The 25,623-nt window shown below is 36.5% G+C and overlaps 3 protein-coding genes across 3 annotated transcripts in view; all 3 read right to left on the reverse strand.

Moving 5' to 3' along the window:
• CenG1A (Centaurin gamma 1A) overlaps positions 1-25,623 on the reverse strand; it is a 79,185-nt gene that overhangs the window by 36,364 nt on the left and 17,198 nt on the right. The window lies entirely within an intron of this gene.
• On the reverse strand, positions 22,831-23,740 carry LOC108609937 (uncharacterized). The gene is made up of 2 exons (XM_018001724.2): positions 23,504-23,740; positions 22,831-23,445 (listed from the first exon to the last, which is right to left on the reverse strand). The coding sequence occupies exons 1-2, from the start codon at positions 23,704-23,706 to the stop codon at positions 22,899-22,901; spliced, it is 750 nt and encodes a 249-aa protein (XP_017857213.1). The 5' UTR covers positions 23,707-23,740; the 3' UTR covers positions 22,831-22,898.
• LOC108609932 (uncharacterized) lies at positions 24,433-25,527 on the reverse strand. The gene is made up of 2 exons (XM_018001715.2): positions 25,332-25,527; positions 24,433-25,259 (listed from the first exon to the last, which is right to left on the reverse strand). Exons 1-2 carry the CDS (start codon positions 25,477-25,479, stop codon positions 24,505-24,507), a joined length of 903 nt encoding a protein of 300 aa, XP_017857204.1. The 5' UTR covers positions 25,480-25,527; the 3' UTR covers positions 24,433-24,504.

Genomic DNA, 25,623 nt, shown 5'->3' on the forward strand with positions numbered 1-25,623 from the left:
ATGGTAAAACTGATTAAATTAAGTGTGACTAGAGCAAAGCCTTGGAATCTGTTGAAGAATGGCTAGAGTGTGAAATGAAGAATGAAGAGAAATATACAAATGTGTGGCCAATTATACATTTTTTTAAAAGTATTTATTATAAATGATATTATTTTATAATATGATATCTACCGATAAAATTTAATAAATTTTAAAATATTTTTAAATAAATTATTATATATGCTTAATAAATAATGATGTATATTTTATAAAGTGAATCAATATGAAGAGAGAGAATACGATCTGTTACGATATACGTTAGAGAGAGTGAGAGAGACAGAGCTATGAAGGTAAGTGAAATAAAGAGAATGAACTTCAAGTAGGGAGTTGAGGAACAACTTTCCATTGGTAACGAATGAATTTTTAGCAAACTCTTAAAAGACAGCTCATGAAGAGAGGTAATGAAACTTGAGTAGATGTCCATAGGTAGACATTTAGAGGCAGCTTATGAGATGAGTAAAGCTAAATGAAGAGTGAGAAGACTTCCAAATGTAACAAATGAATTTTTACTAGAGTCTTTCAAGAGTTCAACTAACTTTGCGTGTATACAACCTTACATAGGGCTACTCAAAATGAGATTACATATATTATTATATAAGAGTGTGGAATTTCTGCATTAAGATTTACTTTTCCTGTACATATATAAGTTATTATAGCCATAGCAAAATGGTAAAGTCAAACCTGACTAAAGTAAACGGCAGAAGGCAAACATTTTGGAGTTTTCCCAGCCCCTCGATGCGTCGACTTCATTCTAGATTTCCACTGCTTCCAGTTCCAAGCAATATTTTGTATAAGTTTAGTACATATCAATGTATTTACCTCTTGCATTCATAATCAGTTTATTTATTATGTAATCAATAATTCATTATACGAATATACTCTGCACTTAGTGAATATGAATATTCCACGAGCTAACAAATCTTATGTGTTCACTCTTGAGTCATTTCATTTGACAATGATATCAGCAATTAAGCCAAGCATTAATTAAATGTACAAATTATATAGCAAATATGTATATATTAATATATATCTCTATAGTATACATACTGAGTCACTTGATGAGCACATTGTATGTCTGAGTAAACAGTCGATGCAGCAATCATGCTTACCTGCAAAAAAGCAAACAAGAAGAGAAAGGTAAAAATCAACTCAATTCAAATGAATTAGAGGGGAGGGGGAACAAAGTGAGCAAAAATTTGAACGGGAACATTTCGTAATATTAATGGAGCACATCAATCGCCTACCTAAAGATTCTTTAATTAATGACACGAATTTCTGAACATTTTCAGACCTAAATCAACAAATGAAAATTGCAAACAAATTGCAAAATTCCCTTTAAAATGAAATAAATATTTCAAATATTTTAAATCAATCAATGGATCGGAGCTACGGTAGGCTACTCGGCCTGGCGGCATATTTCAATGTCAAGTTAGAGCTAGATGTGCGGATATGGACGACATTAATCTTGCGGCCAGCTCAAGGATTTTACGCAAGACTAACGCATTTGATAGCCGGCTACCCAACTACCCCAGCGATAAGAAGAAATTTAGAGAGAGAGAGAGAGAGAGAGAGAGAGATAGGGAGTAATGCATATTCTATTCTGAACATGTGACGCGTGTCCTGTGCGCATTCTAATTATGGTTTTCGGTTTACATTTCAAAGACAAATCGCCAGAAATTAAATAATTATATTTGAGCCAGCAAAACTTTGATCCACCCCCAGAAAAACACTAAAAAAGAAGGCATAATTAAAATAATTGAAATTGAAATGCTACCAGCAAAAAAAAAAAGGACAATTAAACAATCAAATTTATACGGCAGGCAAATAAAAAACAAAAAAAAAAAAGGAAGCTTCTGTTCCGTATTCAGGACAGTTCGTGCTGCAGGACAATAGATGCCTGTCACTCAGATAAGCCAGCCCCGATAAAACGGGTTGCCCACTGCCTTAACCCGTGGATGGACAACCCCCGCGCATATTTAGCTTAACTTAGGGTATTCAGAAGAGAGTATATGAGCTTGTATATGCGGAATGTTGTGATTAGAGAAGAAGGGTAATCAATGCAGAAGCGAGAGTCTTGCTCAAAATACGGAAAAATATTAAAAATATTTTATATTTAATATTTATGTATACATGAATTGTTTAATATATTAAGTTGTTCGTTTTAACAATGTTTTCATATAATAGAAAGGTATAAGATTATTAAAGATATATGATTTTGTCATGAAATTAATAATAATTGAATTGTTGTTAGCAATGTGAATTAAATTCATTTTCAATATCTAAATATATTTATATTTGAATAAAAAAATTCTTAATAATAAAAAAAAAATACAAATTAATATTAAAAAAAATATATATTAAAAAATATATATATATTTTTTTTTTAAATATATAAAAATTTACATATGCAAAAACTATTTACATATTATAAATTGGTCCGTTTAAAAACTGTGTCTATAAAAAAAATCTTTTTGATTAGCATATTACATTCTTATGAATATATTGCATATTTACTTAATATTATTGTAATATTATATATTTAAAAAATTTGTAAAGTCAATAAAAAATACATTTATATTCATGTCTTCCCAGCTCATGTATTTTATTTTATTTTATTTTAGTTAATATACATATTATAACAACCTTTTAAATACATTATACAAATTTCATAAATATCTTAAAATGTTTACTAACAAAACCTATAATCAGTCTATCTTAACTGTCTATCTATCTCATATGCCTCACATTTTATCAAACCACGATCCACAGCAAGCGCATTCAGACTTCGTCTAGCCAAACTATTTGCGAACTGTCGCTGAGTTTTTGATTTGCTTGATGGATGCACAATGTCATGTCCTGCAGCAGGCCGTCGCTCACTTCATTAGCGTTCATTTAGGTGTATGAAGAAAAAAAAAACAAATAATATGCCACTGACTGCAGCAGGCGCTCGAATTGCTCAAGTGTGCTCATTAGTGGGCAGAGCGAATGAGGCAGGGGGTAGCTAGGGTGGCAGCCAGGCTTTAGAATTAGAACTGTCAAAAGGGGTTGCCCAACTGTTATCTGCCTCACATCCACACACACATCACATTAGGAATGCAGCGCGCGTTTCGCCGCTCCGCCTGCGGCTGGGATCAATGTGGACCAAAGCCTGCAGCCCAACATCTGATTATAATACAAAGCTCATATCTTGATGTTATGAAATTTCAGATAAAAAAGAAAATAGACAAAAAAGAGAAAACAGAAAACCATTTAGCGGCCGGCAACAAACATCAAAACAGCATCCCAAAGTCCAGTTACACTTTTCCACTTTTCCGAATTTCCATGTGCCATTCGAGTTTGCATAGACAGCACCTACTTCAAAGTGTTTGGGTTGGGCTGGGCTGAGCTGGGTGCGTTTGGACCTGAGTGGAGGATGCTTAGACTTGGGCTTGTTAAATACCCTGTACATCAATGAGAATGGGGTGGTTATGTGGAATTGGCTAATGAGAGAAAATTCTTTAAATTATGGAATATTTATGAAATGGGCGTGATTTATATGAGTATATAACCTATGAGTATATAACCTTTTCTTATAGGTATTGGAATTTTTTAATAATTAAATAAATTTTATTTATAAAATATTCTTGTATTATTAAAATTATTGGCAGACTTGCCATAGTTTCTTCAGTCATACCATAGATCAATTTATTTTAAGAATTTGAATTTTCACTTTAAATAAAGTTTTATATAATTGCTTTGACTTCCTTACATATTATATCAAACGGAAAATAAAAATTATTTTTTATAAAGAATGCGAAGCAAGAGTCAATCTTCAATATGCTAGTTTCTACATGATAATTTCTATATTGTACAAGAAGAATCCTGCATAGGTATATTATTTCGGCCCACAAAAATGTACAGGGTATCTGCTAGCATGGCCGCTCAATTATAGCGCACTTACATGCTTATTTTTTGGCTGCTTGCAAATGGGAACAGCAACAGCAACAAGAGCAGCAGCTGCTGGGATTAAAGCAGCGCCTCAACGAGAGTCGCTGATGTGTGAGTGTGCGTGAAAGTGATGAAAAAAGTTGTTAGATATGGGTTAGTTCATGTTTTGGTTATTACAGCTGCCGCTGACCAAAGACCCAAAGAGATAGAGATAGAGAGAGACCCATAGAGTCCATGGTGTAGTCAACTGTAGTCAAATGGGAAAGTAAAAACATGCGTTATGCAAACTAATTGATGCTTCGCTTGGCAGAGGTGAACGATATGTTGACGGGGGCGAACTCTATTACAACTGTACCATATATCCATATGGGCGAATGGGTGTGTGTATGTGTGTCAGCATTTTTGATAGCCATAGTTATTACATCATGCATGCAAAATGGTTTATGCTCAAGTATCATAATGGACTTGTATGTGCTTATGCTAATGGGATAGAAACGGATTACACAGGGTTAGTTGAGGAACATTATATTATAATATTATGAGCAAATATAATATGCGTTTTGCTTGAATTAAGGGCTAAGCTATGATCCAAATGGATTTTAGAAAGGTTCTCATTGATAAAAATTATTTAAGGATTACAATATGTAACTAAATTTCGACGAGTCTTAAAATGTAATATACAAGTATTTTAAAATTAAAGTCAAGTAAATATTATTTATATAATTTGACTATCCACGAATCAGTCATTGTATTTTAGGCATTGTTTTTTTTTTTTATTTTACAAAATAAAGATTCCAATTAATTGTCAAATAGATTTGGGTAGCATGATTCGAATTCTACTCTATGCGAATTATGAAGCTCAACTCTGTTTTATTTGTCTCAGAAAGTAATATTAAACCCAACTCAATACATTCTTCGCAAAAAAAAAAAAAAAACTATAAAAACAACCTACAACCAGCTAAAATCCCTTTTAGTATTTCTATTACTCTCTCTATGGTTCAGCCTCAACCTAATGAACTCAAATGATACGAAATATCACCAAAAAGAAACGGAACACTCCAGTTTCAAGTATAGCATTTGCCTGGCTCTCCATTTAGAGCAAATAACTTCGATATATCTATATTTAGGCGACTCTAATGAACAGATTGACAAATGACATTAGGCCTGATGTCCATTAAGAGCAGCCGCCACTCAACGGTCAGTCCGAGATCAATCAATCAAACAGGGGTGGCAAATGCTACCCCCTCTGGTGCTGGCCGTGGACCCTATTACAAATATTACAAGCTGAAAGCTTAAAAAGTCGACTGCAACAGCGATAAAAAATGGAAAACAGAAAACAAGGATTTTTTCGGAACAGTTGACCGTTGGTCAAGCGGCGAGCAGGAGAGTATAGTATATAGGGTATTTTGTGTGTGTGTGTGTGGAGTGGGGGGTGCAGCAACCCTTAAAGCGCGAGTGCATTTAAACTGTCCGCGCCTGCGCGTCGCTTACAGCGCGCAAAAATCCTGTCGCAGGATATGCAAGGCAATGTAAGGGGGGGTTCATTAAAATGCGAGCTGTAATGAGCAGCAATGCAGTCTAATGAAATTAAAGTGAACACGCGACACACACACTCAGACACACACACATAGAGAGTGAATGAGACTGCCCGCTGCTTGAGCATGTGCAGTCAGTCAGCCCGCAGCCCCCGCCTCTGCCCGCGTCTGCCACGCCCTGCTGCAACTCGGCTCGTGCGTCAAGTGCCGCGCTATTTCTGCTGCACCTTGACTTTTATTATATTAATTTTTTCCCTATTTTCCCTCATTCGCCCAGTTTATTTTTTGCATGCCCGCATAAATGGCAAAGCTGTTCCAGTAAATGGAAAAAAGTGCACTCATTAGTTCGAGTTTGTTTAATGCGCGGCGAACTATGCAAAATATGCAGGACAGCAAACAATGATCGACTGGCGAATATCCTAGCTCGCTGTTGCCAATGAATGTGTATAGAAAACGACTATAGGTAGGGCGGACTGTAGCAAATATGTCAAAGGACAAGAAGGAAAGCCTTAAGAGTGTTGAAGTGCTGCTCGACTAGCTGTCAATGATTGTGTATCTGAATTAAGTGCTTTACATGTGGGATGTGGGAAGCAGATATGCTAAGGTTAGTACATTCAAATCGGGAGGAACTGCCAAATGTAGTTGTAGTGGTAGAGGAATATGAATACGATGGCCGATCTAGAAAATGAAGAGTAATGTAAGGCAGATATAAGGCAGTAGGACTCGACGGGCAACTAACTAAACAAAACAGTTATAAGAAACATATTTTATTCCTTTTTTATTTTTTTTTAACATTTTGTTTCATTTGATTTATATATTGACTATTTCTTTACTTTTAATTTATTTTATTTTATTTAATTTTTTCATATTATTTATTTTATATTTCTTTTTGAACATTTTGAACAATCATAAAAAACTTTTGATACAATTTGATTTTTGACAGCGGTTAGCTATTGCTTTTCAATTAACATATTTCTAAAGTTTGGTAGTTAAGGTTTTTCTGTTAAAGCATTGCCTGACTAACAGTTATCCTAACACTACAACTAAGTTTAACTAGAAGTAGCTTAAATTGTCTGATTCCTTATGAAAACTTTCTAATAATGTGCAATAGGAATCAATGAATTTTAGGTTGATGTTTACAATGATAAATAAAATATAAATTAAAATATACAAAAACAGTTTATAAAAATAATAAATAAAAATATACTTTTTATATATTAAAAAAATGCACTCTATATATAAATATTCATATATAAAATACACTCCTTTCACTTCACAAATGAATATCAAAACTTACAAAAATCTGAATGCTACGTGCCTGAGCGATATGGCTCTAGGCTTTAGTCTATGTGTGAGAGTGTCTGATTGTGTGTGTGTGTATGTGTATTTGTGTATGTCCTGTGGCGTATCCAAAAATTATGACAAGCTTAGAACAATCAAAGTGTCAAATAAATATGTCAAGTTTATGTTGCGCTGCGATCGCCACTAATCTGTCAACAAAGGTGAGAGTTCCGGGGCTGCTGCTGCTGCTGCTGCATCCGTGTGGCATATCCGGTTTCCTGCCTATTGGACATTACAGCGCTAAGGGGTTGCTAGCAAACTCTCTCTGTCTCTCTCTCTCTCGCAAGGACTCTGTCTGAGTGACTGACTTACTGACCGCTCGACCGGCTGTCATAATTAAAATATGACGCGTGTCCGTGTCTCGTGCACGAACAATTGCAACACGCGCAGCGGGAGGGCGGCAAGCGGCAAGCGGACGCTCAACTGGCATTCGACACGCAAAGCATTCCGCAGCAGGCTAGAGGCCTCGACACTTTTGGCCAGGACATGTGCGCCGCAATTGCATGGCCAGAAAGGTGCATATGCCTGAGCCTTAAACTTATACACTTATATATCTACTTATATATTCAGATATCCAGTTGGCGTCGGTCATTGTCCTTGCTGGCAACTGCAGCAAATTGCTCGGCATATGCCAATTATACAGTTCCTTCAAGGAAATTAACTCAAATCACGTGCAGGCGCTCGTAAAAGGTTTCCTCTTTGATGCCATTCAGACATCCATTCCGCATAATTGAACCAATTTCGCAAGTAATGGCATAAAATAATAATTATTTTTAATAAGCCGACTGCATGCTACGGCGCAGAGCTTCTCACATTTTATAGAGCATTTAAATGCAAGTCAAGCAAGTAATTGTTTAGAGTGAAAAATCTGTATTCTAATGAAAATATTATATATTTTAATGCAATTGTGTGTTGAAGGGGCGAAGAAAGGTGAAGAGCGAAAAAGACTGAAACGGAGAGAGAAGAAATATTGCAAAGGATGAGAGAGATAGATATTATGTGAACAAAAAGAAAAGAGAAAAGCAGAGAGAGAGAGAGAGAGAGAGTGACAAATGGAGAAAGAGAGATAGACAGACAAACAGAGAGAGAGAGAGAGAGAGAGAGGGAGAGAGAGATAGAGAGACAGAGACAGGGATAAACAAACAGTCAAAGAAACTGGGAGAGAGACAGAAAAGAATGAAAGAGCAAGAGGGGAAAAGACAAAAAGCATAGAAAGAGAGAGATGGAAAGATGGAGAGTCTTAAGGAGAGAAAGAGTGAATGAGAGACAAAGACAGATTTAGGAACATAGCTATAAAGAAAGCTACAGGGGGGAAAGAAAAATGCAGAAAAACTGAGAGAGAGGAAGATCATAAAAGAGGGAGAGAAAAGTAGAAATATATATGAGAGAGAGAGAGAGAGAGAGAGAGAGAGAGAGAGAGGGAGAGAGAGAGAAAGAGATAGACAGAGAGAGGGGGAGAGAGAGAGAGAAAGAGATAGACAGAGAGAGGGAGAGAGAGAGTGAAGAAAGGGCAAATAATAAATAAATACCGAGTAAGCCGAGGGCCCTTGTTGCCAGTGCGTAACTCTCAAGTTAGTTTTAGTTTCATATAAATGCTAATCTCTAATAAATAAATAAAGTTCGACTGCTCATATTTGAAACACAGCTCAAGACTATTAAATACAAAATGTATATTTCTTTTAATTAAATCTCAAAATAATTGGCAAAATGTATTGATCTACATGCTATAGTATTATCTATTCGATATTCCCGGTATGCCGTGTCCCTACCCTTCTGTCAGCTATCATTCACTGGCCTTCTCATTTGATACACTCAATAAAAAGTTTAATTGCGAATTGTTACGCTTCCTTTTCAATATCAGGATCAATTATCGGTAAGGAAGAATCGTCACAGATTAGCGACGATCGATCGTCACGTCGATTGCCAACAGCTGTGATATATATGCCCAAAGATGGCTCGTAAATCAACGCCCCATGAGTTGAGGGTGTGTTGAAATAGAAGAAGAGAGCAGACAAGAGATATTTAGGATAAGGAGAAGCAAAAAGAAAAACCCACTCATTTAAGCTAATTTGTTTGCCGTCAGATGGTGACAGGGGCTGGGATGAGAGGGGAAGCGGCGAGCAGAGACAAATCGAGGCGAGGCTGAGGAGGCTAGTCGAGTCGTCATTGTCAGTTGCATTCAATGGAGTGCGACAGCTTTTGCGACAACAAACCGCCGACCCACTTCTCCTGCACAATGCAGGACACAAAGGACATTCAGCACACACACACAGGCAGCAGGGCTCATCAATGTAGAGCAAAACTCATTTGGTGGTTGTCGCTGCTGCAGCTCCTCCTGCTGCTGCTGCTTCTCCTGCTGCTGCTGCTGCTGTTGACTGTCTGCTGCTGTTATCCTTTTTATGCTTAGCCCAGTTTTGCCGGCCAGCCTGCAAGCAGGATACATGAAATGATGCGCAAACACAGCCACAGCACACAAAACACATGCAATTTCTCATTTCGACGTTAACATTTCATCAAAGTAGGTTGCAACACATTTCCAAGAAGCGAAAAAAAAGTGATTCTTCTGCTGCCAGAATAGATTGCCAGAGGCAGGCGAACGAACGAGCCAGCGCGCCATGTGTTTGCGCAGGTGTTGGCCTCATTGTGACACGTTAAATGGCAAATCCTTTTTGCGGCACAAACCAAAACGCTGACAGCCAACTAATTACTTGCGATAGCAAATCGCAATGCTTGCAAGGATCAGGCTCAAACAGGCCGCAAAAATGGCCAAGGGAATTTCCAGCATTCGCATTCGCATTTTGGCAAAGTCAATGAATGAACATCAGGTAGGCGAGTTGGCCGATAAATCCAGCAACTGACATTCTGTCAATGTCAAACAGTCGCAACAAGCGACGCCCAGCCAGAGCCGAATCCGAAACTAGAAAAACCCATCAGGTTGCGGCTTAAAACAGTCGAGAGAGGCGGAACTACTTCCTTGGCAGTTAAATCGATAGCACACGAATTAAAGATGAGAAATAACTTGCTACTAACTAATTTTGTTATAGCAAACCGCTTAAAAAATGAAGGAAATACCCTTAAATAAAGTACATATACAATGAATGAAGCATAATATAATAAAATAATTTCTGATATGTTCATTTTAATATATATCGATATATTATCGATCACTATTAGGCATATTCATGAATGTATTCCTACCACATTTTATTATGGCAAAATATGTTAAAATTAAAATAATAACTTTACATAGATTTTATTTACTGTTAAATATTCAGCATATATCAATATATAAATATATCGATATATTATTAACTACCAGGATCATAATATAAATTTGAATTCACTTAATTCAAAATTAAACTAATTTTACTTTTAACTCTAATTCAATTAATATTGTATTATCGATAAGTTATCGAAGAGTATTAAAGTTATATGAAAATATACGTAACGGCTTTTGAAGTGATGTGGACTAAGCTCTAATTTTCAGTAAGTCCCAACAATTTATCCCATAACTTTTCAATACAATGTATATAACAATCGATAGCAATGCGCTATAAAAATGAATAGACTTTTAATGGAATTGCCTGGCATTTTATTGATTTTTCTGCTCAATGTTTTCTTAATAAGCGGAGTAACTCTTTCTTTACCCATCTCGCTCTCTCGCTCGCTTTCCTTCGCTAGAGAATCCCCACTTTGCCTAGCCAAAATCCTATAATAACTGTTACAAACAACTCGCAATCTGTTCACACACACAAAACGCAAACCAAATAAATTGAAATCCCACAAACAAGAGGCGGCGAAAAAAATAAAAATAAAAAACACGCGAACAAGCTGCGAATTGAGGGAACTGAAAAGTGAAGCAGTCGAAAGAGCCTAAGATCTGGGCTACTTGCCTGCCACAGGGCAACAGGGGAGCAAACAAATGCCTAAATAGTTAATCCTTGCGCTGCACAAAATTGCCAAAAGGATGCCGAAGACGTCGACGGAAAAAGGATGCCCCGGGCACGGAACAACGCTGCGAATTTGTCAAAGAGTTGTGCAAACAGCGAGCGGACGAGGCCGAGTATAAAAATATAAAAAGAAAACAAAAACAACAACAAATCGAATGCAATCAAAATTAAAGCGCTTTAGCTGTGACAACAGAGGCCAGGGCCAAAACAATCGAGAGGCAGCAGCAGCAGCAGGAGATGGTGGAAGGGGCACACCGAGTAGACAGAGGCAATCCTTTAAGAATTTCGCAAACACACGCACACACACACAATGGTCCATGTCCTGCTGGCAATTTAAGCGAATTAAAAGCAAAAGTTTCTTGAAGAACATTTTTGTTTCGCTATTGATTTGGATTTCGAATTGAATGCGAAATTGCAGCAGGATTTGCCAGGACAACTGCTGTGCAAGCATGGCAAGAAGCGTAAAAAGCGTATGAAAGGATGTGTGACAGAAAAAAATACAGACAGAACGAATATGAATTGCTCTACTCTTTCAAATGATTTGATTCAGGGCATAAGCAAATTGGGTTTGGGGCTGGAAATTTTGATCTAAAGTTGAACTAAAAACGCAAGAGCTCAAATTAAAATTTAATTAAATATTTAAAAATTTTAAATTATAATTAGAATAGCTCTAAAATGTTATCTCTTATGTATATCTAAGAATCCTAGTTAAACTAGTTTGGGCCTCACGAACAAATTCACATAGAAACGAACTCTAGAATGAATATACATATATATTTATTAATTTTTGTACCACATTCATTTTCTAGCTGACGTTGCATGACGCAGCTAAAGTAGCCTGAGGAAAGAGTATCAGAAGAAACAGAGCACGTCGCCAAAAACACACCAAAAAGCAAAAAATAAAAAACAAAAATACGACACTCGAAGCGTTTAACTTTGGCTTAAGTGTTTGTCAGGACGTGCCCCAGGGAGGCGCGTCTTAACCCTTTACCTGACACACACACATACACACATAGATTGCATGACATGCAACGTTGCATTGGCATTTACTTCTCTTCTTCTTTATTTTTTTTTTCGCCTTGAGCTTGGGTATCCTGCGGTTGTGCAGCTCGAAAATCCCTCCAAAGTGTCATCGACACTTGTGCCGGCTGCCTTTAAGGGTTGTCCCCGGATGCCAGAGGATGTGGCAAAGGATGCGTATAGCTGTTGCTGCTGCTGTTGCTGTTGCTGTTGTAGGCACCAAATGTGTCGCTTAAGTGCTAATAATTGTGCCCTCGCACAGTTGGCGGTCGATCGGTAGAGTAAAGCACAAACACAAGCAACGAGTATTACCTATACTATATGGAAATTGAAAAACGGGAATTGTGAATCGAGAATCGGGAATCGGGAATGAGGACATTGAGAACCTGCCCTGCGGCTTTTATTCTAGTGCATTTCAGGGTCGAGTTCCCTCTTAATTCAAAATTGACAACAATCGCTGCTCATGATGGAGGGGCGTGGCTGCACAGATCTACAGATTCACTGGGAGTTTTCTTCAGTTCAAACTCTATTTACATAAACAGGTCGAAGGAAAAATAGAAAAATGTGTGGTTGAGCCGCGCATTGAAGAAGCATAGGCAAACGCCTGTCGCTGGGAAAGGCGATGAAGATTTATGCAAGAATATAATTATGATAGTGTAATTCCTGTTTAGAAAAGAGAGCTCATGGTTGAGGCAAAGGTTGAGGTTGAAACTAAGGTTGGGGCTAAGGTTGAAGTGAAGGTTGAAGCTCAGGTTGAAGCTAAGGCTAAGGCTAATGTCAAAGTTAGGCTAAGCCAAGCTGGGGCAAAGGCAAAGGTTAAAAGTAAAACATAGTTTCAGTCCTGGATTAGAGTTTATTAATTTTCAAATTTTATCAGAGGCACATAACGAATTTTTTTTTATTTGCTAGAAGTTTACTGTACAGCTTATTCATTTCCATTTTATAGCCTATTGAATTACAAATAGAAAAACTGCGTAAAATATCCTCCTAGCAGCCACAACTCACAGTCCTTGAAATTCTTAAAAATATAATAATATACAAAACAACAAAGAAAAGGAACTTCAGGTGAGTGAACTCAATGTCGGCAGATGACATTGGGAAAAAAAACTGGATTTAGTGTCAAATGAGAAGCATCCAACTAACTAACCACAATGCCAACCGATAGAGGCATTGGATAGTCTCAAAAGTCAAAATTGTTAGGAAATGTAGAAAGATTAGTCGTTGATATTTCACATTTAAAAATACCTTATATAACTTGAAACTAATGCTCTATACCTTTTCGACTAACTTGACAAACAGATCAAAAAATTACAAAACATTCGTGGATTATATACTTATATAGCATAATAAACACTAGATACTCCATATAATAGAGTTAGGATAAACTAATATCTGATAGTATAAGATTATTGATAACTGTTATAATATTAGTTCGATGTATATGAAATGCCCAAAAGCAAACAAGATTTTGTCAAAGGCAAAGAGATCTGTGAGTTATGACATTTCTGAGTTAAAAGCTGCCAGAGCTTAGCATAGATATTGCTGAGGATGACAGAGCTCAAAGTATTTCAAAAGATTTCCCACAGTTTTCTTTCTACGCATAAAATGCAAATATTAAAAAAATATATATGCATTAAAAAAATATATTCCATATTGATACACAGAATTAAAAACCAAAAATGTTCGCTCTAATGAGACACATTGAATGATTAATGAAATAAATTCGATTGTCAACTGCTCAAAAGTGTGAACTCTAGTTCAATGAACATTAATGCCTGATCGCGGTAAAAATTGTGTGGTTTTCGTGTGGGTTATGCTTGTGTAAAGCAAATGCATCGCCCTCTCTCGCTCTCTTTCCCTCTCTATCTGGCGTTACTTGCGAAATGCGAAATCATCATTAGCAGCAGAAGCAGCAGCTTCCTCTAGGGGCATGATTAATGATCTGATGGTGTCCTGTGGCCAGGACATGGCCATTGCATGTTGCACTCAAGTGCAACAAGCCAAATGGCGCAGTGCACCACTGAACCACTGAACCGTCACAAATAAATCATAGCACACATCAGAGAGAGAGAAAAAAAAACGTGAAGGAAAAGTGTTTCAACTTTTCTCAACCGCAAATTGATTGAGTTTTGATGACATCACAAAATGACAATGGTCAGAGGGTAGGCTATTAGCTAACGGTACAGTTTTTATTTCGAGATCGCTTACAGTTTCAGATTTTCATTTTTTGTGCATTCAGTTCTGTTCTTTATCAATGTTCTCTCATCTAGGAAATTACTTTCACATAATTTGCGCTGTCTTGGCATTGATCTCATTCACTTCTTTTTTATATCTTCAGTTTTCTATGATTTATTTCTTGAAGTGCTTGGACAATTCATTGGGAACAGATCGATTACGTCGGCTATTGTCTATTGTTTGACATAGATACAGTACTCTAACAGAATCTTTGATATGGGCGTAACAATCTTCATACAAAACTACTTAAAGTTCAGTCGAGCGTTTGCAGCTGAAAGATGATAAAGTTATCTCAAAAATGGTCTAACCACATATTTGCTATAGTAAATAACGCAAAATAGTGAAGTTTAAAGGGGCTTGGAATAAATCAAAACTTATTTCAATTATCTTAGATTCCTATAGAGATCAATAGTGAGAGAAATAGAGGTCAATAAAACTTTAATATATATTGGTCCAGACTACAAATATATGGAAGCCGAACTTGGAACTTGAATAAAATCCAATTTCCTTTGCCTCCAAGGAACAGCAATATATTATTCATATATCAATTATATATTAAAATATTAATTAAATATTAAAAAATTAATTATATTTTATCACATTATAAATATAATTCAGAAAAAAATATAAACTTTATAATGCCGAAATTTTTCCAGGCAAATAACAGATGTTCAAATTACTAGCTTCATTAAAAGAATTCTTGCATTTCTTTTCCAAAAAGAAGAAAAAAGGGGAATATGCAAAGCAAGGTAAGTATGAGATTACATTTAATGTAAATTGTCACAACATCAAAACAATTCAAAGTCAGTCCTTATCTCAACTATTTATGGCCAAGATAATTACATTTTGTATCAACATATTCGCTCAGAAGAAAACCCAAATCAAAAATGCGATCGACTCACTCGCAGTTCATGAAGATAGAAATCGAAAGGAAATCAACCCAAGAATGAAAATCTGCTTGAGGCCTAAGCCAGAGGAAGATGAAAGCTAAAGCTGAAATCGAAACACTTTTAATTAGAGTAATTATTCAAGCATAACAGTAAGACGCACAGGCAGGCAGACAGACAGAGAGTCAGACTGACAGACAGCCCAGCCAGACAGGCAGGAGACATAGGATTATACAGGCGAGCGAGTCAGGCTCTGGCGTGTTACAAATCCAGGATTAAACATATGTAGATCACAAACCAGGGTACACACACACACTCGCTCACTCACATTTTTTTCTATTACAAGATTTTTTTTTTTTTTTTTTTCAAAGATCGTTTTTTTTTTTTGTTTGTTGATCCGTTCAGCTGGCAACAACCGCAAGGAAAAACATGGCAAAGGACAATGAAACTGGCAGCATCCTTATGAGATTAAAAATGCAAATCAGCCGAAGGCAGCCGCAAGGAAATTATGATGAGCTGTAGAGCCGCTGTAGATGACGCTGCAGTCTGATATTTTGTTGCCTGTCTATCAGTCAGTCAGTCAGTCAGTCAGTCTTGTCCTGTGCCTCCTGCGTGCGTGTGTCTTGGGCCAAAAACATGACAGCTTCCTGTGGCAGCTGCCGACTCGAATCTTGGCGGTTTCTCGCCTTGCCAATGAAATTTATTTTAATGCACTTTTGCATTGATTTTCATTAGCATTTTCCTCGTTTTTTTCTTTTCTCGGATTTGATTTTTTTTTTTTTTTTTCAGCAGCCGCTTGCATGATTTGACATAATTTTGATGAATGTTTTGAGTTGGGTTTTGTTGCCGCTGCTGCACGCAGTCAGACAAGCGTTGATAACTTGGGAAATAACATAATTATGTTGGCTGCAGTTATCAATATAGATAGAGCTATATGAGAGGATATTTGATACAGTTTATATAGCTGATGAAATTTATTTTTAATTTTAAAGTTTTAATTATACAAAAGTTGTGAAGGAAAGTTCACTTACATGAAAAATCTCATGTCAGAATCACTTCAAACTTACCTAAATATATTCAGCTATATGATATGATATATGATATTTTTACCTAGTGAAATGTTTTAAAAAGTATACATGGGAAAATCATATTTTGTTAGGAAAAGCTATTTAAATTAAATGCTTCAGAAATTTCAATGTAGAAATTAATTTATGATACAATAAATACCTTGAAATTTCATTATGAAGTGAATATATTATGGTAAATATCGTACTTTACATGTATATATAGAAAATCTTATGTGAATCATTTTAAAAATTTCCAGATATATGTATATATGATTATAATAAATAATATTCCAACTTTCATCATAAGTGGTCTAAATATATATCTGTGAGCGCATCTTACTTTATATAAGAATAACTATGTGATGATCTTCATAATTTTCTTTATGCAACTCTAGAGCCTATATGATATATCAAGCAGCTAATGAAATCTCTTTCAAATTCCAAATTATATCGTAAATAGCAAGCAGCTCTGTCTTAGAGGAGATATTACTTCATATTACTTTACAGCTTTCGCTAAACCGTTAACATATAGATCATACTGTCTGTAGACAACCCTTTATAGATTCCTCCATAACTTCTCATGTTAGTTCTTTAGCAAAATCTTCAAAGTGTAAGCAAAGAATATACTTGCGCTACAACAACCCATTTAGATCACTCCATAACTTCTTATACACATATCTCTCCTTTGCTTATGTCCCTCAGCTTGTCGCCTCGTTCTGCTCCGTTAAGCCCAACAAATCCAAACAAATGCCGCTAATTAAATATAAAATTAACAAAACATTGCAACAACAGTAATTCAATGACAATTGCTTGGCCCGATTTCGAGCTAGATTCTGATCCTGGTGCTGATGCTGTGGCTGTGGCTGTTGCTGCTGCTGCTGTTGATCCTGTAACCCCTGCCTGTTGGCATCCCCATGTGAGACAATGGCCGGCCAAAGGGTTAAAGGTGTAAACATTTGACAAAAATGTCACATCACATTCCTTTAAGACAGCTGCCCCGTTCTGCTCGAGCATCTATGCTACCTCGCTCGCCCATTGTCATGCTAATGCCAGCAAGTGTGCTGCGCTTCTTTAGCTCTGGTTTGACAGCTGTCAAAAGTCCAATAAGTCATCTATGAAATGTTTGCGCGAAGAGCGCCTTCTGGCAAGCCACGCCACGGCTTAACCACTGTCAATTGAAGTGTAATTGCAGAGCATTGATTGATTGACTGTGTGCATGCAGCAACAACAGCAGGAGCAGGAGCAGCAGGAGGAGGAAGCGTGCAGCACGCAGCAGGAATTCATGTATGTGGGTTGCCCACAATTGGCTTGGGTTTGTTAGCGCTTGCCAACCATCACAGATACCAGCATCCATTTATATATATATCGCATTATCCTTTCGTTTAACGGTAAATGGCGTAGCACCTCGATGGAAATGCTGTACTCTAAGTGGGCAAATCTGCTTATACCATCTATATATCGTCTCTATATATTATCCTATCATTAATCTTATTATTATCGTATGCTAGATATTTCCTTTTGAGATTCTTATTAAGTATATAAAAATACATTGCCAATCGTTAATCTGATGTGTGACTCTGGTTGACTAAATATCATCATAATTTCCTGTTATGTTACCATTTTTATAATTTAATATGAAATTTGGACAATTTTAATTTTATATTTTCTTTTTTATTTTAAATATTTTAATTTTTTCTATTTAATTTTTTACGTTTTTATTTTTTATATGTATATATGTAAGTATATATGTTTTATAATTTAATATGAAATTTTATATTTTACACTTTACATTTCATATTTTATATTTTACGTTTTATATCTTATAATTTATATTTTAAATGTTTTTTATTTTTATTTTTTATTTTATACAATTTTAATTTTATATATTTTTATTTTTTATTATATGTTTTACATTTTTATATTTTATATTTCATATTTTATATAATATTTAATATATATTTTTTATTTTATATGTTATATGCTATATTTCAAATTATATTATAATTTTTTAAAATCATTTTTATTTTATATTATCCATATCATTTCTGCATTCCTTAAACACATTATCGATTTTCCCATTTTCAATCTCTAATCACTCTCATCTAATGCAACTTTCACCTGAAAAACCCAAATAACTTCGCCTCAAACTGTTTCACAGTTGCCTGGTCTGAGGGAATTTTTCAATTAAAACATGCAGCAGAGCATCAAATTGATTGATATCCCCGGCCCCAAATTTCAGATCAGGCCAGCTGTCTATCAAGAAAAGCGCAGACATAGTTGCATAGCGATGCTCGCCTATCGGTAAGATGCAAGTGCCTGGTAATCCTGTTAGGCGAGCCGCGACAGAACTCTTGCAACCCACCTCCCTTAAAAAAAAAGAAAACCGATTTCTCTGATATCAATTTTCCCTGGCGCTGGGCTCAAATGCGCAATTTTCAGCTTGACTTGTCGCAGGGCAACAATTTTTTTCTGTGAGAGAGCAAGCAGACACATGTCAACCTTAATTGAAAAAAAAAAGCAGAACATAACAGCTACCTTCAACATCCTTCAGCATCCTTGGCTGCCGTAGCTGCTGCTGCTCCTGTTGTTCATTTACAGGACAGCGCACCTATAGAACGCGATTTTACGTAAATTGCGTTGCTCAATTACAAACAATCAAAATGAAAAGTCAAAGGGTGTAACTGGCTAGCAGATACTCTGTAGAAAAGACATTCAATTAGAAAATTACATTCAATCAGGTTAGCGAATCAAGTGAGAGTTATTTATCGATATATCTATATATATAGAATATAGATAAAAATTAATTGATCTATCCATCGCGCCATTGATGGTGTCAAGTGCTCTAGAGATAGTTCTGATGCTTGCCTCTGCTTCTGCTTCTGTTACATACGTCACAGCATCATCGATATACCCGCTTTCACTGCCTTCAAGGAGTGCCGACTGCGCCTACCTCTTTGCTCTCACCGTTGACTTGTTGTGCACAAAAGGCGAAGAAGAAGCAGCGTCGCAACTACGTTTCAAATTAAAACTCATTTAATGCGCAACAAGGCAAACAGATGAACAAGAAGCAGAACAAGCAAATAAAAAGGGATCCTTGAATAAACAAACACCGAGTGGAGCCGAAAGGGAAACCCCTTTAAGAGACTCCTAGGCAACACAACATGCCCTCGATTTCCGCCTATCTGCGTATCAGGACTTTTTGCCAAAAACTTTTGATTTATGTGCAGCAGACGGCCATTGTGTAAGCAAGGGTTATCTGCTGTACTATCTCTGTCTGTCTCTCCCTCTCTCTGCATCTCTATCTCTCCTTTGAGCTCCGCTAATGAATCTTAATTCTCGTGCTTAACAATTCCGCGCTCAAGTGCCGCCTGTCATAAATTCTCAAATGACATACGCAACCCCTTTTCTTTTACATTTTCTCATTTTATTTATTTTTTTTTTTTTTTTTTTTGATAGCCCTACTCCGCCCCCTTTGGGTTTTATTATGTAGTACTAGTTGCTCTCAAGTATTACTGGAACATGCAAATATTTGCGTCTTGCCAACTGTAAGCCAAAAGGCAAAAGCCGCATAAACTTTTCAATTAACTGCAAGCCTCTGCTCGGCGTTCCTGTTAAGAAGGAGCAGTAAGGACGAAGGAGGTACAGCTATAGCCAGAGGCAATTAAAGCTCTGTGGTGGCTGCGTTTAAAAGAGGTATTAAGGGTAGACAAAGGGAGCAGAAAGTTTCTTGTTAAGCTAAAGTAAAAACTAAAAGGGAATGTTGCGGTTTATTGAAGTAATTTGTGGAATGTTTTTGACAAGCAAAAGCTTGAGGCTAAACAAAACTGTGGGAAACACAATTAAGAGTAGTTAGGGGCTAGAAAATAGTTCTTTAATTTAAAAGAAATCAAAACGATATCAACTTTGATTTTAGTGGTATTAACATTAATAATAGACTAAATATTTAACAGAATTACATTTTGTGTATCCTAAAAATATATATTTGAAGATATCCCTCGTAGAACTTAATATAAATACAAACAATTCCAACATTAAACAAACATTTTTTTAGTTTAAATTAAAAAAAAAAAAACAATTTTTTATTTAAATTTAAAATGTTTCTTTTTTTAATTTAAATTTAAATTGCTTTTGCATATAAACAAATTTTGAAAAAAATGTATTCAATTTTTTATTAAAACCAATAAAATTTTCACATTGTTGAGTTGATGAATAAATTCTGTATGCAAATTAAAAATAGTGATAGCGAATAATATGGGATACCATATAAGAAATTTAAATAATTATAATTAAAGTTATATTCTGCTCAAATTAAAAATAATGTGTCAATGTTAAAATCTAAAAGATCTAATGAGTTTGTATATGAAATATAAATATTTTTCTACAAATTATTTTTAATAATTAATTTCATATATAACTAATTTCAAAATAAAACATATTCGTATAATTCATATATAATAATATAATTTATAAATAACACATATTCATATAATTAATATATATAATTAATTATATAATTCATAATATATAATTCATAGTATATAATTAATTTACAAATGTATATATTGAATAGGTGAAAATAAATGATCATGACAAGACACAACAGCCTCAACAACAGGCGAAGCAGCCAATATATATATAACTCTTCCCCACTGACAAGCATGATCTAGATACTTTGGACTCATAAACCCAGAATCTCAGCACATGCAAATCTGTGCAGCATACCGAAAACGAATTGCGGTTGAAATTGAGGCTAATCAAACTGGGCCAAGCGAAATCGGCACTCCAGGCAATGGAAGAGGGTCAAACTGCATAGGGAAAGTATTGACCGAGGACCCAGCTATGATTTAAGGGCTTTTCGAAAATTGCATCGTAAATGTCAACAAAATGAACATAAAATAGAAAGAAATACATAGAAGAAGAAAAAAGCGAAACTTTGTTGGCCAAAGTAGTGCAAATGTTCAAGGCATCGACTGAATGGGGAACAAGGACACAATCGCAATCAACGAGACAATAAACAAAGCGCAGGCTGTTCCTTAGCTCGTAAAACTGCGTTTGCGGACAATGCAAACGCCGCAGGATGGCCGAGAGCACGTACTACTTATGAAAGGACATTTTCTCTATGTGTGTGTGCTCGGTCAGCTCCTTTTGCGTGCGCAAGGTGTGCGTCGCCGTAAGGACTCATAAATTGCAAATGAAATGAGCCACAACGAATGCTAAAAGAAATCAGCAGCCATATGAATATAAACCAAATCGCTTCACTGCTCCCTCTCTCTCCCTCTTTCTCTCCACTAATTAACAAACAAATAATGATATTACAAGAGCAGCAACAAAAAAAAATAGATAGTTGACAAAAAAATCAAATATCTAGTGGTAGAGCAACAGAAAAAAAGTAAACCTAAAACATCTGCTGCAATTTTGGAACGGGTGTTTCGAGCACATTTTGAGGTTGAGGAAGTGTTGAGCCATTCGAGGACCACCCGTTGGTTGTCCTGCTGCGTGGCAGCAGCCTCATACATTGGTTTGAACTCTCGCCGTCCGACAAACGACGAATTGAGATATCCCGCTGACGACTCTCGCCAAATCCGATTATGGATTTTCATTTCTCTTCTTCCCAATTGCTATTGGTGCCTGGGCCAGCCTCGTCTAGCCTTTGCTTTCGTATTATAGACATAATTTATGGTTGAAACGATTAGAGCGATTTGCAAGTTTGTGCCATAAATTGATAAGACTACTTATTTCTATACTTACACAAAATATATATAAATGGTCTATACACATTTTTTGTTTAATTCAAATCTAATCGTAATTACCTGCAAATAGAGATAGAAAATTATAGATTAGTGAGTATAAAGTCGAGACAAATTACAGAATACTGATTCATGGGTAAAGCAATTTAAGTAACCGAATTTTGTAGTAATTGGTAACTTGTAAAGAAATTTGAGTAAAAATATTTTTACTCAATTTCAGTTTTCTTCACTAGTGGGAATATTCACAATAGTCAGTAAAGAGAATAATCGAATTTAAAAATATAAGGTAATTCCTAAAATTGATATATGGAAATATGTTAATATTGTATAACAGAATGTAAATTACATTTAAAACGTGTTAAGCATATACAGTAGAATCCGGTTATAGCGACACTCAAGGGACCGTCGATTTTACGTCGCTATACCCGGAGGACGCTTTAACCAGAAAGAGTAAAAAATATTTTTTTACATATTTTTTACGGTTGCCATGTTTGTAGTAGCTTTTACTATAAAACAATTTAAATTTTGTAATCAAAACAACCATTTTTTATAAACTTATTAATTAATAACATGGTTTAGAAACATTTTTGTGACGTCGGCATTGTACTTTGTCTCTCTCCCTCTCTATGTCTTAGCAGCATTTGTTGCGTTGCTACGCACACAAGCAAGGGTACTGATCACTGATCAATACATACATGTTGAAATTTGTTGTCATTATTTCGGGTTTTTTTTTAATCACGGCGTAATAACCGGTGATTGACTCAAAAATCTGGAAAAATCGTCGGCATAAGCGGATTGTCGTCGTACTAAGCGGAGGCTCTTTCAGATAAGTTTGTGTGGGGACCAACCAAGACATCGAATTTTCGGCGACATAACCGCCTGGACGCTTTAATCGGAGTCGTTATACCCGGATTCTACTGTAATTATAACATAAAATCGATAAAAAATGCTACAATCGGGAACATTCGACTGCAGAATAGTCATGCCACACCCCCTTTAGATTTAGCAAAAAATATAAGAGATAAAGTCTTTTTGCCACGTCCCAAATCAGCACAAATATATCCAGAAATTAATCAAAAAACTTTAAAGACCAACAAAAGATTATCAGCACTTTATTTTAGTCATTGTGAAATTAGCTTGAATAGGCTCTTCAACAAATGGGCTCGACGGGCAATACACCATTGACCAGACCCAAGATGATCGCAGTTATTTCATACCAGGCCACATTACCAAACACCGTATTCAGTGGCGCGACAAGCAGTTGCTCCATAAACTGTGAGATCTCTTCAGGATTGTCATTGATGAGCAACTGCAGAAAGTCCTGAAGGATGTAATTGATAATCTTTTCCAGATATTTGCTGCCAGTGCCGGTGATCTGAGAGATGGCATTTCCCAGCTGCCAGTCGACATTCCAGCGAGTGACATGAATGCCATTCGTTAGACTCGAGGGACGCAGCACGAAGCTGCCATTGGCCCGTACATCAATTAATTCCACATCGAAGACACCGTCGCACTTATTCGAGGCAGTCGCGCCAAGGAAGCGCCTCAGATCGAACTTGTAGTTCTCGGCCGTCAAGCGAATGCTGGGAAAGCTTACATCGAATTTGATGGTATGAAATATATTATTCCACTGCAGCTGAGAGAACTCGAAGCTATCGAGACCCACAATGGAGATGTTCGTAAAGTTGCCACGCCCACTGCAAAGGGAGAGTAGAGAAACTGTAGCTGCTGCCTCTGCTTGGCTCGTGAGCTTACCTAAATGCATCCGCTTGAATGTCCACCTCCTTGTAGGACAGCTGAGCGGGCGCCAGGACGGGTATGCCCTTGGCCGGATACCCACACTGCATTTGCAAGCGCAAAAACTCCGTCAACTCACGCAGCTCATCGTCAAAGAGAACGCGGCCCGAGCTCAAGGAGCAGCCGAGCAAGGCAATCAGCACTAGAAACAAGCTGCGCATTTCGAAAGCTTTCGATTGACTAAAGTGTAAACCAGTGGCAGCTGCCAGGTGCGAAAATCAGCAGCAGATAGAGAAATCTATTGCTTGCTGATTAGATTGCACGAACAAGAACAGGTGTTTAAAGTGTCGATAAAATTGGGGAGAGAATGCCTGAAAGTAGGCAGCGGTCTTATGGCTTACAAGATTTATTAAGAGGACACGGAAGAGTAGGGTGTACTGTGTACATATAGGGCAAGCCAAGGCAGTGATAATCGCGAATGAAATATATATTAAAATAATATATAAGTATCAAAATATAAAATTAGCCAAAAAATATTTTTTAGAAATAATATTAAATAAATATTATATAAATAAAAATATATATTTTCATTTAAGAACAAATAAATAATAAAAACAAAAAATTATAAATCAAAAAATTAAAGAAATAATTAAAAAGTATTTATTTTAAATAAATAAAATAATGTAATTAATAAAAGAATAAAATGTTAAAGATATTATTTTTTCATTTTTTAACAATAAAGTAATTAATAAAAGAATAAAAATTTAAAGATATTCTTTTTTAAATAAAATAAGCAATATTTGAAAATATAATAAAAGGAAGTAAATTTTAAATTTGAAATAAAATAACTACAAAATAATAAATAACAAATATTTTAAAAAATATGATATGCCCCAGTAGCTTCCCCAGCCCTTTATTTCATCAAATCTATAGAAAAAATCAAAGAATTCTATCAAAAGAAATCTAAAAGCTTTATTGAAGCAATCGTCTTTTGCTCAAGCTAGAATATCATTTGTAATTTAAGCCCAGGGATCTGCTGGTGGCACACAGTCGACCACAATTGGATCATCCTCGTTTTCACCATCGCTGCTGGAGAAAATCAAATCGACCAAAGTCCAGAAGTCGTTGCCCTTAAGCACCTGGTTGACACGTGGCACAATCGCATCCTCAATGATATCGGAAATCGATTCCTGATTATTGTTGATGACCTTCACGAGCAGATTCTCCAGCTGGCGATTAATAACCGTATTGATCTTGCCATTGCCCATGAAGCCGCTAATATCAGAATCGACGGCGCCCAGCTCAATGTTGGTCTTCAGCGAAAGGATCTTGGCGGAGCCCCACAGCACTGGCAGCTTGTACTTCAGAGTGCCGCTGATACGCAAATTGATCAAATCGAAGAGAATGGAGCCATCACCCTCATATTCCACAGAGAGACCCAGCTGACGCAGTGCATCGATCAGCGTATCGGTCTCGTACTTCTGCGCTGTTGTATCAATGTTGTTGAACAGAAAATCGAAGGTGATCTTTGATGAGATCACATTCAGCTTGAACTGCATGATCTTGAAGTCGTCCAGACCGGCGATCTTCAGATGGAAGATGTGATTGATCGTGTCGACAATGCCGCGCTTCAAGTCCAAATTCGCCTCGGTCACACGCACTGGCGCCAATGGGGGAATGCCCAGATTGGGCCATCCACAGGGCATTTGCTTTTGCAGTTTGCGGATCATGCGACGCACTTGCCACGAGATCACAAAGCGTGGAGTAGCTACAGCTAATTGAAATAAGTATAAATTCAGAATTGTCTCAACTTCGACTAGGTCATTCGGGTCAGATCAACGCTCACCTTCGGGCTCATTGAATAGCTCGATATCGCCATTCGGATCGGCGAGCTGCAGCAGGCGCTGCTCGAGCGGATGTTGGAACTGTTCTTTGGGCAATGTGCCCGCAGCACAAATGGCGACCAGACCGGCCAAAACAATTAGAAAACGCATGCTGAATGTCTTCGAATGAAACTCAACCTGCAACTGATTGGTCAGCCAACACCGATGGCAGCTTTTATAGCTACACGCGTGAGTGATAAGAGTTTTGTAGCATGATAATGCTTGATAGGCACAATCTAGAGAGAGCTACCCCAC

Source organism: Drosophila arizonae, chromosome 3 (assembly GCF_054131065.1).
Source record: "Drosophila arizonae isolate 15081-1271.41 chromosome 3, UAZ_ARI_1.0, whole genome shotgun sequence".
In the NCBI taxonomy this organism is placed as follows: Eukaryota; Metazoa; Arthropoda; class Insecta; order Diptera; family Drosophilidae; genus Drosophila; species Drosophila arizonae.

Coding starts and splice junctions, on each gene's coding strand:
- LOC108609937 (XM_018001724.2), bottom strand. CDS start 23,706: ATGCGCAGCTTGTTTCTAGTGCTGATTGCCTTGCTCGGCTGCTCCTTG. Junction 23,446..23,503: donor ATTCAAGCGGATGCATTTAG/GTAAGCTCACGA, acceptor CTCCCTTTGCAG/TGGGCGTGGCAACTTTACGA.
- LOC108609932 (XM_018001715.2), bottom strand. CDS start 25,479: ATGCGTTTTCTAATTGTTTTGGCCGGTCTGGTCGCCATTTGTGCTGCG. Junction 25,260..25,331: donor GCTATTCAATGAGCCCGAAG/GTGAGCGTTGAT, acceptor TATTTCAATTAG/CTGTAGCTACTCCACGCTTT.